Source organism: Mustela nigripes, chromosome 14, assembly GCF_022355385.1.
Source record: "Mustela nigripes isolate SB6536 chromosome 14, MUSNIG.SB6536, whole genome shotgun sequence".
NCBI lineage: Eukaryota > Metazoa > Chordata > Mammalia > Carnivora > Mustelidae > Mustela > Mustela nigripes.
The window spans coordinates 50,154,327-50,174,643 of NC_081570.1; the positions used below are offsets into that span (position 1 = coordinate 50,154,327).

The 20,317-nt window shown below is 38.5% G+C and overlaps 1 protein-coding gene across 7 annotated transcripts in view; it reads left to right on the forward strand.

Moving 5' to 3' along the window:
• Positions 1 to 20,317, forward strand: part of PATJ (PATJ crumbs cell polarity complex component) — a 370,533-nt gene that overhangs the window by 21,694 nt on the left and 328,522 nt on the right. For all 7 annotated transcript variants that reach the window (XM_059374941.1, XM_059374937.1, XM_059374938.1 and 4 more), the window contains exons 6-9: positions 347 to 536; positions 3,230 to 3,358; positions 14,403 to 14,621; positions 17,311 to 17,410. In XM_059374941.1, coding sequence (XP_059230924.1) covers positions 347 to 536; positions 3,230 to 3,358; positions 14,403 to 14,621; positions 17,311 to 17,410 — 638 coding nt within the window. The remainder of the gene's footprint in view (positions 1 to 346; positions 537 to 3,229; positions 3,359 to 14,402; positions 14,622 to 17,310; positions 17,411 to 20,317) is intronic.

The following is a 20,317-nucleotide window of genomic DNA, read 5'->3' on the forward strand; positions in this document are numbered from 1 at the left end:
AGGGTTTATGCACTAATGGGGGCAGTGTTCTTATTCGCAAAACCTTAGCTGTGGGGCCCCACACATTGCTTTTGGTTATTTTTGTAGCCGAATGGTTTTGTGTGTATGTATACACACACATGGGCATATGTGCATGCACACATTTACGGGTGCACTACTTAATCGCTTAATTAGCTAATAAGTGCTTTGATGAGAAGCACTCCGAAGAGCTCTGTTATGTAATTATTTGAATAACTGTCCTAAGTGAAGTAGTGCCATAAGAAATAAACGGCTTCGCTTGAATAATAGATTTTTTTTAAAAGATGCTATTATATCATTTATAACAGAATTTTCTTATTCTATCAAGGGATCAAAGATTAAGGGAAAATGACCAGATATTGGCTATTAATGACACACCACTGGATCAGAACATTTCCCATCAGCAAGCAATTGCGTTATTACAACAAACCACTGGATCTCTGCGTCTGGTTGTGGCCAGGGAACTGGCCCACACAAAAACGTCTGCCAGCCTAACTGATCCTACGCTGCCTGAAACAGTGAGTTGCAAATTTGGAAAAATAACTTAATTTTGAGTTAATGCTACTGATCTTAAGAAGTGTAAAGACATTTAGAAGGTGTTATTTTACTTGTCATACTTTAGGAAAGATGATCACATCTCTAAATACAGCATTAGCATAATAAACAAGATATTTCACAGAAGATTCTGTTTTGTTTTTTCAGTGTCCTGTGGTTCTCCTTATTTATTATTTAATGTAGAAGGTGAATTGTAATTATGCATAACTTATTTGGTGATGGAAAGAGTCTTGTGTTCCTTGGAGATGTAGGCAGTTCCTTAATTAAGCTGAGAGTTTTTATTGGAGATTTACTGTTGAGTATCTTCAGTAAGATTTAGTTATTTTATTTATTTCAAAAACATTATTTTTGTGAATGATACTGGGTGTTTATGACTAGGTTGTTCACACTGTAAAATTATAGAAGTTTTCCTTTTCATGTAAATGTGTATACTGAGCAATTTAAAAGAATAAAAGCTTATGTCTCTTTTGGGAATCTTTCAACTTGGTTTATAACGTTTTACAGATTTTGGCCTCCATCTTCAGAATGCAAGCTAATAAATCTTATTTTCTTATAACACTAAGTGCTGGCTGATTAATTTTCATTCATTGGGGTGAAAGAAACAATGGACCATCTGGATATAGTACAAGGTCACAACACAAATTAACGTATAGACATTTTCCCTGTTGTAATCAGTGATATTTATACAGCACAATTTACATAATAAATACAATGAACAAAGTGGGAAAGTGCTTTGCATAGTGGTTAAGAACAGGGGCTCTGGAGCCAGGCTAAGGTGGGGTCAAGTCCAGTTCTTCCACTTCCTAGCTGTGTCCTATCAGGAAGTTTCCTTGACTGCTCCGCTCCTCAGTTTCTTCTGCTTGTCCTTGAAACTCATAACCGCATCTGCGGTTTCAAATGTGGATTAAATGAGAATGCACGTGAAGAGCTACGCACAGTGCCTGGTACTGAATATACACTCTATGAATATTAGCTGTGATCCTTAATTCAGGCATATTTTAACAAAACTTGTTACTTCCCAGATACTAGATATTGTTTCAGACCTGGATTTATTACGTATTCTAATATCCCTGGTTATTTTAACCTTGCAACTTAGTATATTTTAACCTTCCAACTCAGTATAATAGTAAAACCGGTAAATATACCCTGTTGAGCTTGAGATGAGAATTTTATTCTCCAATTTAATGTACATTTCTTTTCTTTCTTTCTTTTTTAAAAAGATTTGTTTATTTTGGAGAGAGAGTGGGTGGGGAGGAGGGCCGGAGGGAGAGCGAGAGAATCTTAAGCAGAGTCCCTGCTAGGCACGGAGCCAGAAGCTTGATCTCACCATCCTGAGATTATGACCTGAGCTGAAACTAGAGTTGAATGCTTAACCAACTGAGCCATCCAGGCGCCCCTATTGCACATTCCTGATGGAAACCTACTAGTTAGAGGGAAAAGGCTTAACGTCTCTCAGTCTGATTGATGTAGTCCTATTGCTCATGTCTTCAGTGGGGCCTGCCTTTCCTCTCCCATATAAGAGCCTGCTTAATTAGTCTCTTTACCTCATGTCCTCAGCATTTCATCCTTCATATTGCTGCCACAATAATCTTCCTAAACCACTGCTTTGTTCCTGTCCTTCCTTCCTTTTTTCTTTTCCTTAAAGATTTTATTTGTCAGAGAGAGAGCGTGAGCACAAGCAGGTGGGGGAGTGGCAGGCAGAGGGAGAAGCAGACTCTCTGCTGAGCAGGGATCCCGATGAGATCCTGATGAGGGGCTCAATCCAGGACCCTGGGATCATGACCTGAGCCGAAGGCAGACCCTTAACCGACTGAGCCACCCAGGCATCCCTATCCTTCCTTTTTAAAACCTTCAGTTATTCCTTTGCTTATCCAGTTAAGTAAATTCAATCTTTTTTTTTTTTTTTTAAGATTTTATTTATTTAACAGAGCCAGCAAGAGGGAACACAAGCAGGGGAGTGGGGGAGGGGGAAGCAGGCTTCCCACTGAGCAGGGAGCATGACATGGGGCTTGATCCCAGGATCCTGGCACCACGACCCAAGCCTAAGGCAGACACCCAATGACTGAGCCACCCAGGTGCCCCTAAATCCAATCTTTTGACCATGCCTTGACCCATTCTGTTATTTGGTCCCACTTTGTTCTTTGGTTTTCCTTTTGCTTGGATATGTGTTTTTATTTTTTTCTCTCTATAGTGCAATTAACACGTGACTTTTTCCTCAAAGCTTTCCATAACTCTTCATTGGATTTGACTTCTTATTTCTACCCCCCACCCATCCTTTATAATATTTTGAGATTCTCTTTCAATTCAGGTAAACACATACTTATTTGTTCCTGGGCATTGTGCTAGATACTAGGTACAGACTGGAGAATGAGGCAGCAAGTCTCTATCCTCTTTGAGCTATATGTTTTATGATTCAGTATTCTTGTCTCATTTTAATTATTTGTGTTTTAGATTATCTTTCTACTGGGTTATATTATTCTCAAGGGTGGGGGCCATCTAATCATCTTTATATATATCCTAGCCTCTAGAAAGTTGCCCTGATTACTTGTAGGCATGTTCAATTTGTGGTATATCTTTTACTTTAGTAATTATTGTATTGGAAAGCTAAGTATCTGTTTCACTAACATTTTGGCTTTTATTTCCCATTGATTTGTAGGTTCATTGGGGGCATATTGAAGATGTTGAGCTCATTAATGATGGCTCTGGATTAGGTTTTGGAATAGTCGGAGGAAAATCAAGTGGTGTGGTTGTGAGGACGATCGTTCCTGGAGGATTAGCAGACCGAGTAAGTTGACTTGTTTGTTCTCATTTTGGTGTCATACAGTTTAAATTGTGTGGGTTGAAATGTAATTTCATAACATGAATTATTAGGATATAGGATTCCATAACTAGAATTTATGTGTTGCTAAAAATATTTTTTATTCCCATGAATGTTAACATATACTCACTTGGCTTTATTAGAAACATTTCCTAAGTCAATTTTTTTTTTCTTGGCTTGTGGTTGACAGTCTTCTTGATTCCATCAGAGGACAATATTTTTTGTTGAAGAGGTGTTAATAGATACTGTATTTTGAATATCTGTATTCTCTCCCAGTGTATCTTTCAAGCACGTAAATGCTAAACTTACAAGGTACAGTGATTATAAACATTTGCCCCAATATTGTATGTGTTAAATTTCACTGGAATTATAGTTTTCTGGCATTATAAGTCAAATGACTACAGTTTAGTATTTAGCAGTGTTTAAACTGAAAGTGGGCCTTTTTTTTTTTTTTGTTAAACCAGGCTCTGTGCCTAACATGGGGCTTGAATTTGCAGTCCTGAGATCAAGAGTCACATGCTGCACATGAGCCAGCCAGATGCCCCTTAAAGCAGGCCATTTTAAAACTTATGAACTATTTCTGCTTAGTTTTACATTGAAGAAAATATTAAACTTTGAATTTAGTTTTTAGAAAAGTAGTCCAGAAATTTAGTTATGATGCCACTTAATAGTGAGGCCATAGTTTTGTGAACTGTCCTTGATAACCAGAATAGTATGTAAATTTCACTAATTGATGTTTAGTTACCTACAGATATATCCCTTCTGATAAGCATAAGGAAAAATGGACTTGCAAATGTAGCTTTGAGGTAAATTCCTCAGCTCCCCATTTCTATTTAAGGTTTCATCTTACACAAACTGTGGAGCTGCTAATATTTTTGTTTTCAGCCTCCACTTGTATTTAGAGAAGCTGCTTTCAGAGTTTGCTTTGTGGGGCTCCCTGAAATTCTTGCAGGGGACCTGTGGGATTAAGACAAGGAAATGGCAGCAAACCAGGCTGGTGGTCATTGTGTTCTTCTCCACCACGTGGTTGCAACAAAAGAGTAGTCTTTTTTTTTTTTTTTTTTTTTTGTCATAGAAAAGCGAGAGCAAGCACAGGCAGACAGAATGGCAGGCAGAGGCAGAGGGAGAGGCAGGCTCCCTGCTGAGCAAGGAGCCCGATGCGGGACTCGATCCCAGGACGCTGGGATCATGACCTGAGCCGAAAGCAGCTGCTTAACAACTGAGCCACCCAGGCGTCCCTCAAACTAAATTTTTTTAATGTAAAGCATTTATTTATCATAATATCTGGAACAACTGTAAGTCTCAATATAGGCCAAAAGAGTAGTCTTAAGAAAGTGCAGCAAAGGGACGCCTGGGTGGCTCAGTTGGTTGGGCGGCTGCCTTCGGCTCAGGTCACGATCCCAGCGTCCTGGGATCAAGTCCCACATCGGGCTCCTTGCTCAGCAGGGAGCCTGCCTCTCCCTCTGCCTCTGCCTGCCATTCTGTCTGCCTGTGCTTGCTCTCTACCCCTCTCTCTCTCTGATAAATAAATAAAATCTTTAAAAAAAAAGAAAGTGCAGCAAAAAAATGATTATTTCTGGCAAATTTTGACCTTTCAGTGCATGTCTTTTTTTTTTCTTTTTAAAGATTTTATTTATTTATTTGACAGAGAGAGATCACAAGTACACGGAGAGGCAGGCAGAGAGAGAGAGAGAGAGAGAGAGAGAGGGAGAGAAGCAGGCTCCCTGCTGAGCAGAGCGCCCAATGCAGGACTCGATCCCAGGACCCCGAGATCATGACCTGAGCCGAAGGCAGCGGCTTAACCCGCTGAGCCACCCAGGCGCCCCAGTGCATGTCTTTTTAATATTGAGTGACAGAATGGGACATACACTGTGTAGCACTTCTGCCACATACTGAGTTACGACGGTTGGTTTGAGAAATATAACTGTGAGAGGAACTAGCCACTTTTTTATATGGAAAACATGAAAAAAAATTTAAAATATTTAGCTCTCATTCAAAAAAGTTTTTTTGAAATATGACATATAATGTTACATGAGTTTTAGCTGTACAACAGGATTTGATGTTTTATCCTGTGAAATGACCACCACAGTAGTCTGGTTAACATCCACCACCACACATAGTTACATTTTTTTTCTTGTGATGAGAACTTTTAAGATCTACTGCCTTAGCAACTTTCATATATACAATGGAGTATTGTTAACTATAGTCACCACACTGTACATTATATCCCAATGACTTATTTATTTTATGACTGGAAGTTTGTACCTTTTGACCATTTTCACACATTTTGCCTACCTGCTATCTCCCCGCCCCCAACTTCTGGCAACCACCAGTCTGGAATAGCATTTTTATTTTTGAAAGAGTAATTGACAGAAAAATTATGTTTATTCAGACTTGGATGCTTGGCAGACATTTCTTTGAAAATGAATGAAGCAAGCCTGTCACTTCAAGGAAAACAGCTGACAGCATTTGTGGGTGATGATAAAATTTGAACTTTCAAGCAAAAATTAGAATTCTGGAAAAGTTGTGTTTTATCATGAGTTTGACATTTTCCAATACTTAAAGAGTTTTCTGATTAGATTATTGCTGATATTAGTAATGATTTTTATAATATTATATAATGAAATATGTCAATATTTGGAAGATCTGTGTGAGTCTGTGGATCAATATTTCCTGAAGATCAGTGTGTGGTATGACATTATATAGGTAAACGGTCCATTCAGGATTCAAGATTGATCAATAGATGTTAATGAGATAGTATTTGAAAGTTTGTTGATGAAGTTGCAGATTCCACATTGCAACGGATCTTTAAGAAACCACAAATTGTCAAGTTTTGGTGTGTTATCAGAGAAGAATAGACTTGAAGGGCTGTTAAAATACTCCTCCATTTTCCAACTATGTATCTAATTGAGGCCAGATTTTCTTTATATACTTCAGCCAAAACAACATATTACAGCGTACTGAATGCTAAAGCAGATGTGCAAAGCCAGTTGTCTTCTTTTAAGCCAGCTATTGAAGGGATTTCCAAAAATATTTTAAAATACCACTCTTCTCACCATTTTGTTTTAGAAAATATAGCTTTTATTTTCAAAATAAAAAGTGTATGTATCAATATATAGAAATATATATTAGTATAGTATATGTATTAAATATTTAAAAAATCCCCCCCCCTTTTTTTAAGATTTTATTTATTGATTTGAAAGGGAGAGAGACAGAGCACAAGCAGGGGGAGAGGCAGAGGGAGATGGAGAAGCAGCCTCCCCACTGAGCAGGGAGCCTGATGTGGGGCTCGATCCCAGGACCAAGAGATCATGACCTGAGCTGGAGGCAGATGCCCAACCGTCTGAGCCACCCAGGGGTCCCTGTGCTATTTTCTAATTTAGTAGATAACAACAGAGAGAACCACATAAGCAAAAGCTCTTTGAGATTCCCAGTAATTTTTGAGATAAAATTGATATACAATATACTGCACATAGGTAAAGTATACAGTTTAATAAATTTGACATATGTTCACTGGCAAGTTGAAATATAGAGGGCAGGCTAGCAGGGTAGAAACTCAGGCAAGAGTTAATACTGCAGTCTGGACTTCACAATTTGTAGGGCTGGTTGGCACGATTTCTTGGGAAACTCACGTGGGATTTCTGTTACTGTCTTAAGACAGAATTCCTTTCTCTCAAGGAAATCTCAGTTTTTGCTCTTCAAGCCTACAATTGATTTGATGGAGCCCCTCCCACTTCACCCCTGTTATCAAGGGTAATGTTCTTAAAATCAATCAGTTGTAGATGTTAATCATATATACTTCCAAAATACCTTCACAGTAACAGCTAGACTAGTGTTTGACCAAAAAACTGGGTACCATTGCCTAGCCAAGGTAGTACATAAGCTTTCACCCTTACACCATCTGTCTCCTCAGTGAAGAAAATGAACATATCCAACACCCACGAAAGCCCATTTCTCTGTCCTCAATAATTAAGAATGTGAAGTGTTTCTGAGACCAAAAAGGCTGAGAATTGTCATTTTATGGATCTTTAAAACACAACTTGTGACAGAAAATATATTCTTAAGGGTTTTTGGAAATTTTTTGTAACCTGAAAAAGAATGAGATATTCTGGAGTATTTTGATCTTTTTTCTCATATTCCCTCCCCTCCCCCTTAGCAATTTTTATCGGCTTGTTTGCTGGAGTAGCATTTTTCAAGATGCAAAGTGGAGTAGTTACTGTGAAAAACAAAGGGTCAGATAAATTTAGAAAACAGCAAGTTAAACAAAATCAAATAGACTTTTTTTACTGTAAGAATTTTCTGAGCTTTTAATATCCTAATGTGCATTAAGAATTGTCACAAGGAGAATACGATGTGCAGTTTCCCAATTAATCCCTTTGAGACACTGTTGGGAAAGGCCCAGGTCTGATTTTCAGCCCTTACTGGAAGGGCTTGTCACTATTTCAGGTCATCAAGGAGGGGGTTAGAGTATGCCCATCAGTCATGATGCAGAAGCAAATGTTTATACCAGACATTGTTATCTGCCTAATATACATTATTCTTATGTAATCCTGAAGACAGTCGTAAATTTTATTTTCAAATTATAGATATGGAAACTGTAAAGAAATTGCCCAAGGCTACTCAACTAGGAAATGACAAAGTCAAGATTGAGTCCACATCTGTTTAACTCTTAAGTGTGTCTTTTATGGCTTAAATCTATTTATCTGAAGTTCATCTTAATGATTTTCTTTTCCAGATGTAATTTTTGTCCAGGATTGGTCTAAGCTTATCTAAATAGCCAGCTCTAGAAACAACAGAATTATTGACATTTTCCTGTAAGGGACTATAGTGAGGCCTAAACATAGGAGAGGGAGCCATCCCCTCTCTCTTCTCATCTCAGCTAATGGAATTTAAGATCTCTTGAACTGACTCTGTGCATTGTTTCTAAGCCTTTGTAAGTTGTTGCTCGTGTAGACTGGTCATAGCTTTAAAAGAATGAAAGGGAATTATTGCTTTTAATTAAAATGTACTCATGTTTTGAATATTAATGCTCACTGTTGACTGTGGCAATCTTTATGGTAAGGGACTATAGATAAGTCTTAAGTCATTAGTGTAGATGTGATCAAGATTGATCATTAAGTGATACCTATGTTCAGCTAATGGGGTTAATCAATCTTACTTTCTTCAAAGAATATAAAATGAGATAGAAAGTTGGAGAAGGGAATCAGTATTTCTTAGAGGAGTTTCATGAAATAACCCTTTATATTTCCTTTTGTGTTTACAGCTCATATATATATATTTATAAGACGGGTACAGTTGAGTGAGTGAGCCCAGGAACACCTAACTGAGGTCACTACAGCCTAAATGGGTGTCAGAAATGGATATATTTGATGATTTGCTATAAGCAAAGCATTAGGCTTAAGACTTTGTAATAGTATTGAGTTTAATGCTCACAAATCAGTGAGAGAGGGATTTACTCTCATTTTGTTTAAGCGGGATTGGAGATTCAGGGAGAATAAATAACTGATGTTTGACTATAACAGTTTGATCAAAGTAGCCAGGATTTGAACTTGGGTGTGTCTGACCCCAAAGCCTGTACTTGTCCTTCTGCTGTCTACTGCCTTTAATGTTATAAAGTAAATGAAATTGAAAAATATTGATTCACAGGAGCTTTTTAAGGAACACTTGTTGAGATTTAGTTACAATGACCAATGAGTAAGCGCAATCAGGGCCAATTCCATGGATAGAAAAATTACATGGTATCATGAAAGGGGAGCTGAAGGACTTAGAGTCTATCTTTTAAGTCTTTTTTTTTTTTTTTTAAAGATTTTATTTATTTATTTGACAGAGAAATTGAGAGCACAAGCAGGGAAGCAGCTGAGGGAAAGCTCCCTCAGCAGGGAGCCCAATGTGGGACTCAACCCCAGGACCCTGGGATCATGACCTGAGCCAAAGGCTGATGCCTAACCATCTGAGCCACCCAGGTGCCCCTATATTTTAAATCTATAACCTGTTATATATAATCATCAGTCTTAAAATCTGTAAGCCTATGTATACCTGTAAGCTCAGTCTCCAAAATTCATAGTACCTGAAACATACATCTTTTGAGAATTCTGTTCAGCTATGGCAAAAATTTCAAAAATGTGTCCCCCGCCAGGGAGGAGGCTCCCTCCAGCCCTGTACCTGACCTGTCCCATCGCCTGATGCCCGAGCTGACCGTGGCCATTGCCAGGGGGGCCTGTGGGTGTCCATGTGGCTGGGCCGGGTCAGGCCGGACCTGGAAAACTTTTCAATAGAAGTTTTTCGTTTTGTTTTGTTTTTAATTGAAAATGGATAGTGTAAGGGACACCTGTGTGGCTCAGTCGTTAAGCATCTGCCTTCGGCTCAGGTCATGATCCCGGGGTCCTGGGATCGAGCCCCGCATTGGGCTCTCTGCTCAGCAAGAAGCCTGCTTCTCCCTCTCCTACTACCCCCACTAGTGTTAGCTCTCCCTGTGTCTCTCTCTGTCAAATAAATAAATAAAATCTTTTAAAAAAGCTAAAAAAAAAATGGGTAGTGTAAAACTTCATTTGACAGAAGTATCTTTCTTGTGGTCTGGAGAAATTCTAGGGGAATCAGGTACATGGAGTGACCCCTTTTTTCCCTGTAAGGTAGCCATAACAATGCAGTCTATTCAAAAATTGTCATGAATTATGACTTTTTGGTATTAGGCAATTATATTATGAGTCATGATAACAATCTAGTAGTCTTTCATACTGAGAAGGAATGTAACCAAGCAGACTGGAGGGGCGTGTGTACTATGAGGAATTTTCAGTCTAGAATAGGCAAGGCCCAGCTTGAGGCCACCGAATAGTTGATTATTCCCAAGAAATTTTGCTCTGAGTGAGTCTATAAACATCTTTTCCTTATCCTTAAAAACCAGTTGATGAGGGCTTTGGAAATTTGAGGAGGGTGGGATAGATGTTTTTAGATGTAGTATCTTTAATTCTTTGAGGGAGTGTTTATTTTATAAATTTGCTGTTTTCTGCCTATGTTATGTTGCCTTTTGATTAAAGACCAATGATAGCACTGGCCTGGAGTCAAAACTAATTAATGATTTTATTTTCTGTGTTTTAGTTTTCCAAGAGACACATTTGATTTATTTTATAGCTCAAACGTAAGTTTCTTTAGGTTTTCTAATAGTTTAGTATTATTTATTTATTAAAATGTCTTAAAAAAATTTTTTTTGTTTCTTGTTTTTTTTTAAGTAGACTCCATGCCCGAAGGGGTGGAAGTCATGACCGTTACATCAAGAGTCTCATGCTCTGCTCACTGAGCCAGCTAGGTGCCCCTCAAATTTTTTTTTTTTTAAGATTTTATTTATTTATTTGACAGAGATCACAAGTAGGCAGAGAGGCAGGCAGAGAGAAAGAGGGGGAGGCAGGCTCCCCGCTGAGCAGAGAGCCCGATGTGGGGCTCGATTCCAGGACCCTGGGATCATGACCTGAGCTGAAGGCAGAGGCTTGAACCCACTGAGCCACCCAGGTGCCCGTCAAATATTTTTTTGATCTGAAATTATCATCCAACTGCCTATCAGAGAATTTAAAATGCAAACTAATATATTTTTTAGCCTGTACCTGCTAACTTGGATTAAAGTATTTTATCTTTTTTTTTTAAAGGTGTCTAAATGATACTTTTAGTCTTTTGAGTATAATGAGGCGTACCCTATTACATCAGCTGTTTTAATTTATGTGCCTTCCGTACTATCTTAGGCTATATGCATAATTTTTCTCTTTTGAAAAAAACCTTTGGGTTGATAAACTTTATATTTGAATGTTTGATTAGCACACTATGTCTTTGAATCTTAGCCTAGCTATTTATTGGCTATCATTGATTTATGATTTCCCTTAAGAATAAAAAGAACTCTATGCCTTTTAAATTCCTTGCACGGTAGACAGGTTATGGAAGGAGAATGTTGATCAAAAAATATTCAGTAAAATGCAGTGTGTGGGGCTGCTGGACTTAAGGTAGCTGTCATTTTGGTGTCTTCCCTATCAATCTGACTAATGACTGTGTTTGTACTTATGAATTCCTTAGAACACCTGTTTTTCTGGAAAAAGAAAATGTTTGACTTTCAGTGACAGATGCAAATTATCTACATCATTTTAAATTAAATTGAGGTAAAAGAGGAAAAAAATAGTGCCTAGGAAGTGACTAAATATGTACTTACAGTGACAGGCCTTTCTTTGGCCAAGCCAAATTCACTTATTTGACATATTCTTTATTCTTTGGTCAGGCCAAGGACGGTTTGATTTACAGAGGCAGCTTTACCCCTGTTTTTCATCATGACCCCTGAGTTTCTTTTTCTTCTTCTACTACTATTACTACTTCTTCTTCTTCTTTTTTAAAGATTTTATTTATTTATTTGACAGAGACACTGCAAGAGAGGGTACATAAGCATGGAGAGTGGGAAAGGGAGAAGCAGTCTTCCCGCTGAGCGGGAAGCCCGATGCAGGACTCGATCCCAGGACCCTGGCGTCATGACCTGAGCGGAAGGCAGCTGCTTAACCAGCTGAGCCACCCAGGCACCCCAATCCCCGACTTTCTCTTGAGTAGTTACTTGTTTTATTTCAGGTTGTTGCATTGATACAGTATCAGATTACCAGTGCTTAAAAGTAGAAATCCACCAATTCTTACTTCCTCTTTGTATCTGTCTTTTTTCTGAGTCTTTGCAGATGTTTCTGAATTGAATTGCATTTTCTGTTTTCCTCCTCTTCTCTTCCAGTTGCTTCTAGGGCCTTCTGCAGACTTCACAAGAAAGCCCATGGCTTTTTACTCAGTATTTGGATCTTGTACCTTACTTCATGCATAGTCCTGCAAAATTGGAGAAAAGGAAAGACGGAAAATAGACTTTTTAGTCTTTCTTTTTTTAAGATTTTATTTATTTATTTGACAGAGATCACAAGTAGGCAGAGAGGCAGGCAGAGAGAGGAAGGAAGCAGGCTCCCTGCTGAGCAGAGAGCCCCGATGTGGGGCTTAATCCCAGGACCCTGGAATCATGACCTGAGCTGAAGGCAGAGGCTTTAACCTGTTGAGTCACCGAAGCACCCCTAGACTTTTTAAAAAGTCTTAAGGCTTTTTATTTATTTTTATTTTTTGTTTTTTACTGGGTTGAACTTTGGTTCGCTTCTTAGCTTTGTGACCTTGGTCAGGTCAGTCAACCTTTCTGAATCCCATTTACTCATTTTAAAGTTGTCCCTCTCTAAGTGAGATAATTTGTGAAAAGTGACTTTTGACCTGTAGAGTGCTAGGCAGGTGTAATCTTTTGTAGCCAGCTATGTTTACATCTTGGTAACTCTAATATAGTAAAGGTAAGTAAAGAGAATTCAGAATTTCTGATGAAACAAAATGCTGATGGATCTGCTATTTCAAGAATTTGACAAATGGATGTAGAACGGAAATGTTAAACCATTTTGACCTGATGTACTTTTTGATAAATTGCTTTAAAATTTTTTTGGGTATGAAATATATACCTTTAAAAGTGCATATAAAAGAGTATGTGTAATGGCTGTGCAGATTTTTAAATAATGACAGTAACCACCACTGTGTGTATCACTTAGTTTAAGAAATAAAACATTTTAAATAATAATAATAATAGCCAGGTACATATCCTTAGCTTAAGAAATGGAACATGATGTATCGTTTCTCTGAATTCTCCAAGAATCCTGACTTCAAATATGTTATATATGCTAATGACTCCTAAATTTAAATACGTGGTCTGGACCTCCCTCCTGAACTCCAGATCTGTATATCCAGCTGCGTAGTTGACTTCTCCACTTGCATGTCTAATAGGATCTCCGACTGGATATCTCTAAAACTAGACTCCTGATTTCTACTCCACCCATCCATTCCTCAGCAGTGCTCTTTCTCTCAATCAATAAGCAGCTCTGTCTCTCCAGTTGCTTGGGGTAAAAATTTGGGAGTTTTTTCCTGTCACACCTCGTGTAGAAGCTGTTAGTGGAGCCTGTTGAGAGGTCACTGAGATGTATTCTCTAGAGTCTCCTTCTCAGCACACCAACTGCTAACCCAGTCCAAAGGTTATTGCTATCTCTTTCTGGATTGTTGGTTTAGCCTCCTTACTGGTATCTCTGCTTCTGTTGCTTCCCGTCTTGTAGACTGTTTTCAGCACAGAAGCTTGAGGGATCTTGGTAAAAGCATGTCAGATAATGTCCCTTCTCTGTTCAGAACGCTTCATGACTTCCCTTCCCCCCAGCTCAGAGCAAATGCTCTGTACTGCTGAGCTCCAGCTAATGCTCCCATCTCCTCCTGATTACTCTCTTTGCTCATCCTTTCCAGCCACACTGACATCTTGCTGATCCTTAAAAGAGCCACTGAGTTTGTTGGCCTTGAGAGTTCCTAGCTTGATGCCAGAGGCCTCGGATCCAACCTCCTTCCCTTCGTGAGGCCCAGGGTTTTCTGATCTCTTCCTTACCTTTGTGGTCATGAATACCCTGGGTCTAGGCCATTAGGCATGAAATGATGCCCTCAAGCCAGTGGCCATATTAGAATTCTGGTTACTCTTCTTCTTCTTCTTCTTCTTTTTTTTTTTTTTTTTTTTAAAGATTTTATTTATTTATTTGTAAGAGAGAGAGAGAGTGAGAGCGAGCACAGGCAGACAGAGTGGAAGGCAGAGTCAGAGGGAGAAGCAGGCTCCCTGCGGAGCAAGTAGCCCAATGTGGGACTCGATCCCAGGACGCTGGGATCATGACCTGAGCCGAAGGCAGCTGCTTAACCAACTGAGCCACCCAGGCGTCCCACTCTTCTTCTTTTGAACACATCCTCCACCCCATCTTTTTTTGTTGTTCCCAAAGATTTCTTTTTCCCTGTTGCCAGTTCATCATTCATTAAAACTGTTATATTGTTTGTAGCATATTATAGATGGCTTCTCTATCAGCCGTTCTATCAGAACTGAAAGTCCAAGGAATTGGTTATTAGCCAGTGAAGTTAGATCATTGATTTCTTGGAATAATTTTGTTTTGTTCTTCAACTAAAGGATGGAAGACTCCAGACAGGGGACCACATCTTGAAGATCGGTGGCACAGATGTGCAGGGAATGACCAGCGAGCAAGTTGCGCAAGTGCTAAGGAACTGTGGAAACTCAGTCCGCATGCTTGTTGCAAGAGCACCTGTGGGTGCAGTTTCCGTAACCCCTCCTACCCCTGCAGCCTTACCTGTTGCCCTGCCTGCTGTAGCTCACAAGAGCCCTAGTGCTGTGAGTATGCGAACCATTCTTTCTCCTTTCGCGCTGGGTATGAGACTCTGCAAGATTAGAAGTGCCTTCGACTCAGTGTCATGTGGGTGGGAGTAGTGCCTCAGTGCTCACCGGGGAAGCAGAGGAGAACCCAGTTGAGAGACATCACACAAGTTTGATTTTGTTTTTTGCTGTTTCTCAGCGTTAAGTCATCCAAACTCCCTGAAATTCAGCTACTCATTTGTAAATTAGAAAATATTAATATTTGCCATTCCTTTTTTTTTAAGAAAGCCTTTTAAAAAATTTTATTTATTTAAAAGATTTTATTTATTTATTTGACACAGAGAGATCACAAGTAGGCAAAGAGGCAGGCAGAGAGAGGAGGAAGCAGGCTCCCCACCTAGCAGATAGCCCCATGTGGGGCTCCATCTCAGGACCCTGAGGTCATGACCTGAGCAGAAGGCAGAGGCTTAACCCACTGAGCCACCCAGGTGCCCCTTATTTATTTATTTTAAAGTAAACTCTACTCCCAATGTGGGGCTTCAACTCATGACCCCAAGATCGAGAGTTGTATGCTCTACCGACCAAGCCATCTAGGCACCCCAATACTTGCCATTTCTATTTCATGAGAGTGGTGAGGAGACATCCACATATTGGAGGGAAACTCAATACTGGTCAGTGTATGAACTAGATACGAACAGAATGAACAAAGGGAATATTTATTATCATCATTATCATCATAATATAATAATCATCATAATAATATAACAATAATCAAAATTGTTGAAAAATCAAAAAAATCAAAAAATTTTTTGAAAAATAAAAAATCAAAATCAAAACAAAAATAAAATATTAGTATTATCAAACACCTAGAATTGTCTAGGTCATCTGAAATCCTCATAGGAATTCTGCAAGATAGGCCTATCCTTTCATCAAGATAAGATCATATTAAATGAAGGAACTCAAGTCCACATTATTCGTTTAAAAGTCCTAGAATGAGGGGCACCTGGTGGTTCAGTCAGTTAGGCATCTGACTCTTGATCTCAGTCAGCTCAGGTGCTGATCTCAAAAAATAAAAGAAGTCAGTTGCTAAGCTGGGATTTGAATTCAGATATTTTTGGTTCATTCCAAGATCTTTCCAGTAATTTCACAGGCTCTGAATCAAGGGTTAATAAAGTAAAAGGAAATAAATAGTTTTTAAAAGGAGAGACCGGGGGAAGAAGAAAGGAGAAGGGACTTTGGTGGGAAGAGATGGGAGACCATTGTTCATGTGGATTTGAGGGGCTCATCTAAAAGGTTGTTTGTGTCTCCCTTTTTGGAACCTTGTGAATGGAAATTTTCTGTCAGAGGTCTTAACATCATTTCTGCTTTCCTCTCCAAACTGGTTACAGCCACTTTCTTCCCCTCCATTACTCTAGCTCTCCAGAGTCTTCAGTTCAGTAGTGTGGACCAGTGTAACTGTATGATAAATAAGAATTTGATGCAATCAGATACTTCCTTTCTAATGTTAGTGTTTTTTTTTTTAAAGATTTTATTTATTTATTTGACAGAGAGAAATCACAAGTAGATGGAGAGGCAGGCAGAGAGAGAGAGAGGGAAGCAGGCTCCCTGCTGAGCAGAGAGCCTGATGCGGGACTTGATCCCAGGACCCTGAGATCATGACCTGAGCCGAAGGCAGCGGCTTAACTCACTGAGCCACCCAGGCGCCCCAAATGTTAGTGTTTTGAATGGAATCATGTTTTTAGACACTTTATTCTTTTAAAGAAGTATTTTAAATTAGAAGGCAAGTAATGAAATTAAATTTTAGTTTGGTATTTTTTGTTCCCAGTAATTATTATTCATAGTAATTCTTACCATCTGTTTCTAAATTTTCCTTAATTTTTTTTTTTTTAAAGTAAAAATTTATCCTGAGTTTTTCTAAGTGGCTGTATTAGTTTTCTATTGTTGTATAACAAATAATCACAAGAGGCACCTGGGTGGCTCAGTTGGTTAAACGTTTGACTCTTGATTTTGGCTCAGGTCATGGTCTCAGGGTCATGGATCAAGCCCTATGTCTCATGCATTCTCTCTCTCTGTCTCTGTCTCTCTCTCCAAAAAAAAAAAAAAAAAAAATCACAAACTTCGTGGCTTAAAAGAGCAGGCTTTGTTAGTTTGCACTTGTGTAGGTGGAAAGTCTGGGTGGGCTTGGGTGGGCTCTTTGCTTAGATTCCTGTATGGCCAAAATTAAGGGCTGGCTGGACTCTTACCTGGATGCTCTGGGGACAGTCCATTTCTAAGCTTATTTGAGTTGTTGGCCTAATACTGTTCCTTGTAGTTGTAGGACTGAAGTCTCTTTCCTTTGCTGACTGTCAGCTAAGGCTCTCTCTCAGTTCCTCCAGGTCCCCAGTCCCCCAGGTCTCATGAGACTCCCTCATCTTCAACCCACAGGTCCAGCCTTTATGTTTCATTTTCATTCCTTTCTCTGCTATCAGCCAGAAAACTCTGCTTTTGAAAGGCCCCCGATCAGATTAGATGCACCTGGATAATCTCCCTTTTGCCATATCCTGGGCCATAATCACAAAAATAGCACTCGGAATCAAAAGTCCTGGGGACTATCTTAAGATTCTGCCACAAGTTCTAAAAAAAATACTTGACAAACCACGCACAAATTGACTACACACAATTATAGAACTAAATATTATATACACTTACAATTGTTTTTTCCTTTTAGGACAGTTCTCTTTTTGAAACATATGATGTTGAACTCATGAAAAAAGATGGACAGAGTCTTGGGATTAGAATTGTTGGCTATATTGGAGCTGCTCATACAGGTAAATGAATCATTTCTATTTTATATTTGGAAATAATTGTAAAGGATGTTAAGGTTTCTAGGTAGTAAAATTAAATACCTACAAATTTTAATTTCAATACTGAACAATAAAACCATGTATCTATAGTGGCACCCAGTTACTTTTCCGTGATTAAAGAATTAGTTTTTTTTTTTTTTTTTAAAGATTTTATTTATTTATTTGACAGTAGATGGAGAGGTAGGCAGAGAGAGAGAGAGAGAGAGAGAGGGAAGCAGGCTCCTTTCTGAGCAGAGAGCCCGATGCGGGACTCGATCCCAGGACCCTGAGATCATGACCTGAGCCGAAGGCAGCAGCTTAACCCACTGAGCCACCCAGGCGCCCCTAAAGAATTAGTTTTATCTCAGGAGTTTTATAGCTGACTTGATTGTCATTAACAAAAGGATTTAATTATCCAACTCAATGTGTAATATTTGAATTGTGTCTTCTCTTTATCAAAGATAGATATACTTTAAATATTGTGACTGTTACATATTATGCCATTTTAGATGTGATAATATAAAAGGATTACTGTATATATATATATATTTTTAAGATTTTATTATTTGACAGAGAGAGAGACAGCGAGAGAGGGAACACAAGCAGGGGGAGGGGGAGAAGGAGAAGCAGGTTTCCCACTGAGCAGGGAGCCCGATGCAGGGCTCGATCCCAGGACCCTGGGATCATGACCTGAGCTGAAGGCCGACACTTGACCACTGAGCCACCCAGGCGCCCGTGCTGTATATATTTCTTATCATGAATGTTAAAAAGTATTATTATAATTATTAAAAAAAAAATTCTTTAATTAGAATTATTTTCCTGTCGTATAAAGGGATTCTACTGTGAGAATACATACATGGCCCAAGTATCTCTGAATAACACTCTCTTAACTACTACATGCAAAGCTTTGGTAACTTCTATTGTTAAGAGTTACTCTATTATGGGGCGCCTGGGTGGCTCAGCGGGTTAAGCCTCTGCCTTCGGCTCAGGTCATGATCCCAGGGTCCTGGGATCGAGCCCCACATTGGGCTCTCTGCTCGGCAGGGAGCCTGCTTCCTCCTCTCTGCCTGCCTCTCTGCGTACTTGTGATCTCTCTCCCTCTGTCAAATAAATAAATAAAATCTTAAAAAAAAAAAAAAGTTACTCTATTATTATAAGACAATAATTAGAGTAAGGAAAAATAAACCTTTTGGATAAATACTTGCTAGTAACATGAATTCAGAGTTATGAAATGTTCTGGTTTTTAAAAATAATAAGATTAGGGGCGCCTGGGTGGCTCAGTGGCTTAAGCCTCTGCCTTCAGCTCAAGTCATGATCTCAGGGTCCTGTGATCGAGCCCCACATCAGGCTTTCTGCTCTGCAGGGAGCCTGCTTCCCCTTCTCTCTCTGCCTGCCTCTCTGCCTACTTGTGATCTCTCTGTCAAATAAATAAATAAAATCTTTAAAAAAAAAAGTAGCAAGATTAGAAAGTTAATTTTTAAAAAAAAATTATTATTTTGCATACTTACAGCAGGTGGAAAGATTAAGAGTGCTAATGTATTCAAAGTCCTGAATGAAATTCATGTCAGACCACCTTGTGCTATTTTAGCCTAATGAAATAACTGTTTTCAGACCTTTAGATTTTTCTAAGTGCCACCTTTATTAGGTTCAGAATTTAAATGAATTCCAAAAGAGCTAAGTATGGATTGTAAAATAATGTTGAGAAAAAAAGCTGTATTGAATAGCTCTTAATATGCTGTCAGGTTAGAGAAATGATGGCTTAGTCCCTAAACTTATGGCTTATGAACCTTTATTATAGTAAGTTTTTTGAGTGTCCTTATAAACCTAACAATATAATATATATACCAAGTAAAATGAAGGTAAATAACTGATAGAAAATTGAGAAAATCTGATATTTATGTTATTGAATAGAGAGTCATCTTACTTATTTACTCTCAAAAGAAGTTTGGGGGACTTTGGGAGAGGGAGGCAATGGTAAATCCAAAAACTAGAACAGTTAAAAATTTAGTTTGCTATTTGACATGCAGACTTTCAGAGTAATTTTTGCCTTGTTCTATTTATTGGATTTTTGAGGGGGTTACTTTGCTTGGTTCAGAAAGGGATAGAAAAACAAATATAAGAAAAGACTAGTCAGAGGAAGAAATATGTAAATAACATAATGGTTTAAGGATAAGTGAAATATGTGTCTTATCAGAGCTATACGCAAACTATCATCATATGGCAGGTGAAAGATTAAATTTGACAGAAAGAAATAAAGAATTCACATAGAAGCATTTGTGCTAGGCATGAAAAAGGATTTTGGTAGAAAGGATGAGTTTCATAGGAAGAAAAAATGAATTAAGAAAAGGGATAACATCACGACAATACTTAATGTTTTGGTGAAATATTGAGAGTCTTGTGTCTGTGAACTTTTGCCTTGGAGGGATGGCAATTGGAAGATAAGTAAAGTTTTCTGCAGATTATGGAGGTCCTTGAATATGACTGTGAAATTCACATTTTATTATGTAGGCAATAGGAATTCATTGATGTTTAGTTTTCTTCTGTGGACAGTATTTTAAGTTCATTTGAAATAAAAGAATAAAACAATAAAATCATCCAGAGTTACGGTTTTTCATTTTCCAGTTTCTCTTCTAGTCTAGGCCTGTATACTTTTTATGTAGTTTTAATTTTTATTTAGCCATTTGTTTGTATTTAAATATTTTATAATGTGAAGATTATTTAATGTTGCTGAAATTCTTTCTTTTCTTTTTTAAACACTGTGTGTACTTTTCTGGGAAAGTCTGGGAAGCTAACATGAGCAGCAAACTAAATGTAGGCAGGGAATACCAGGTAAGAGACTCTTTTCTTAGTGCTGGTGAAAAGTGGTAAGTCTCCAAGGCAGCAGGAAGAAAG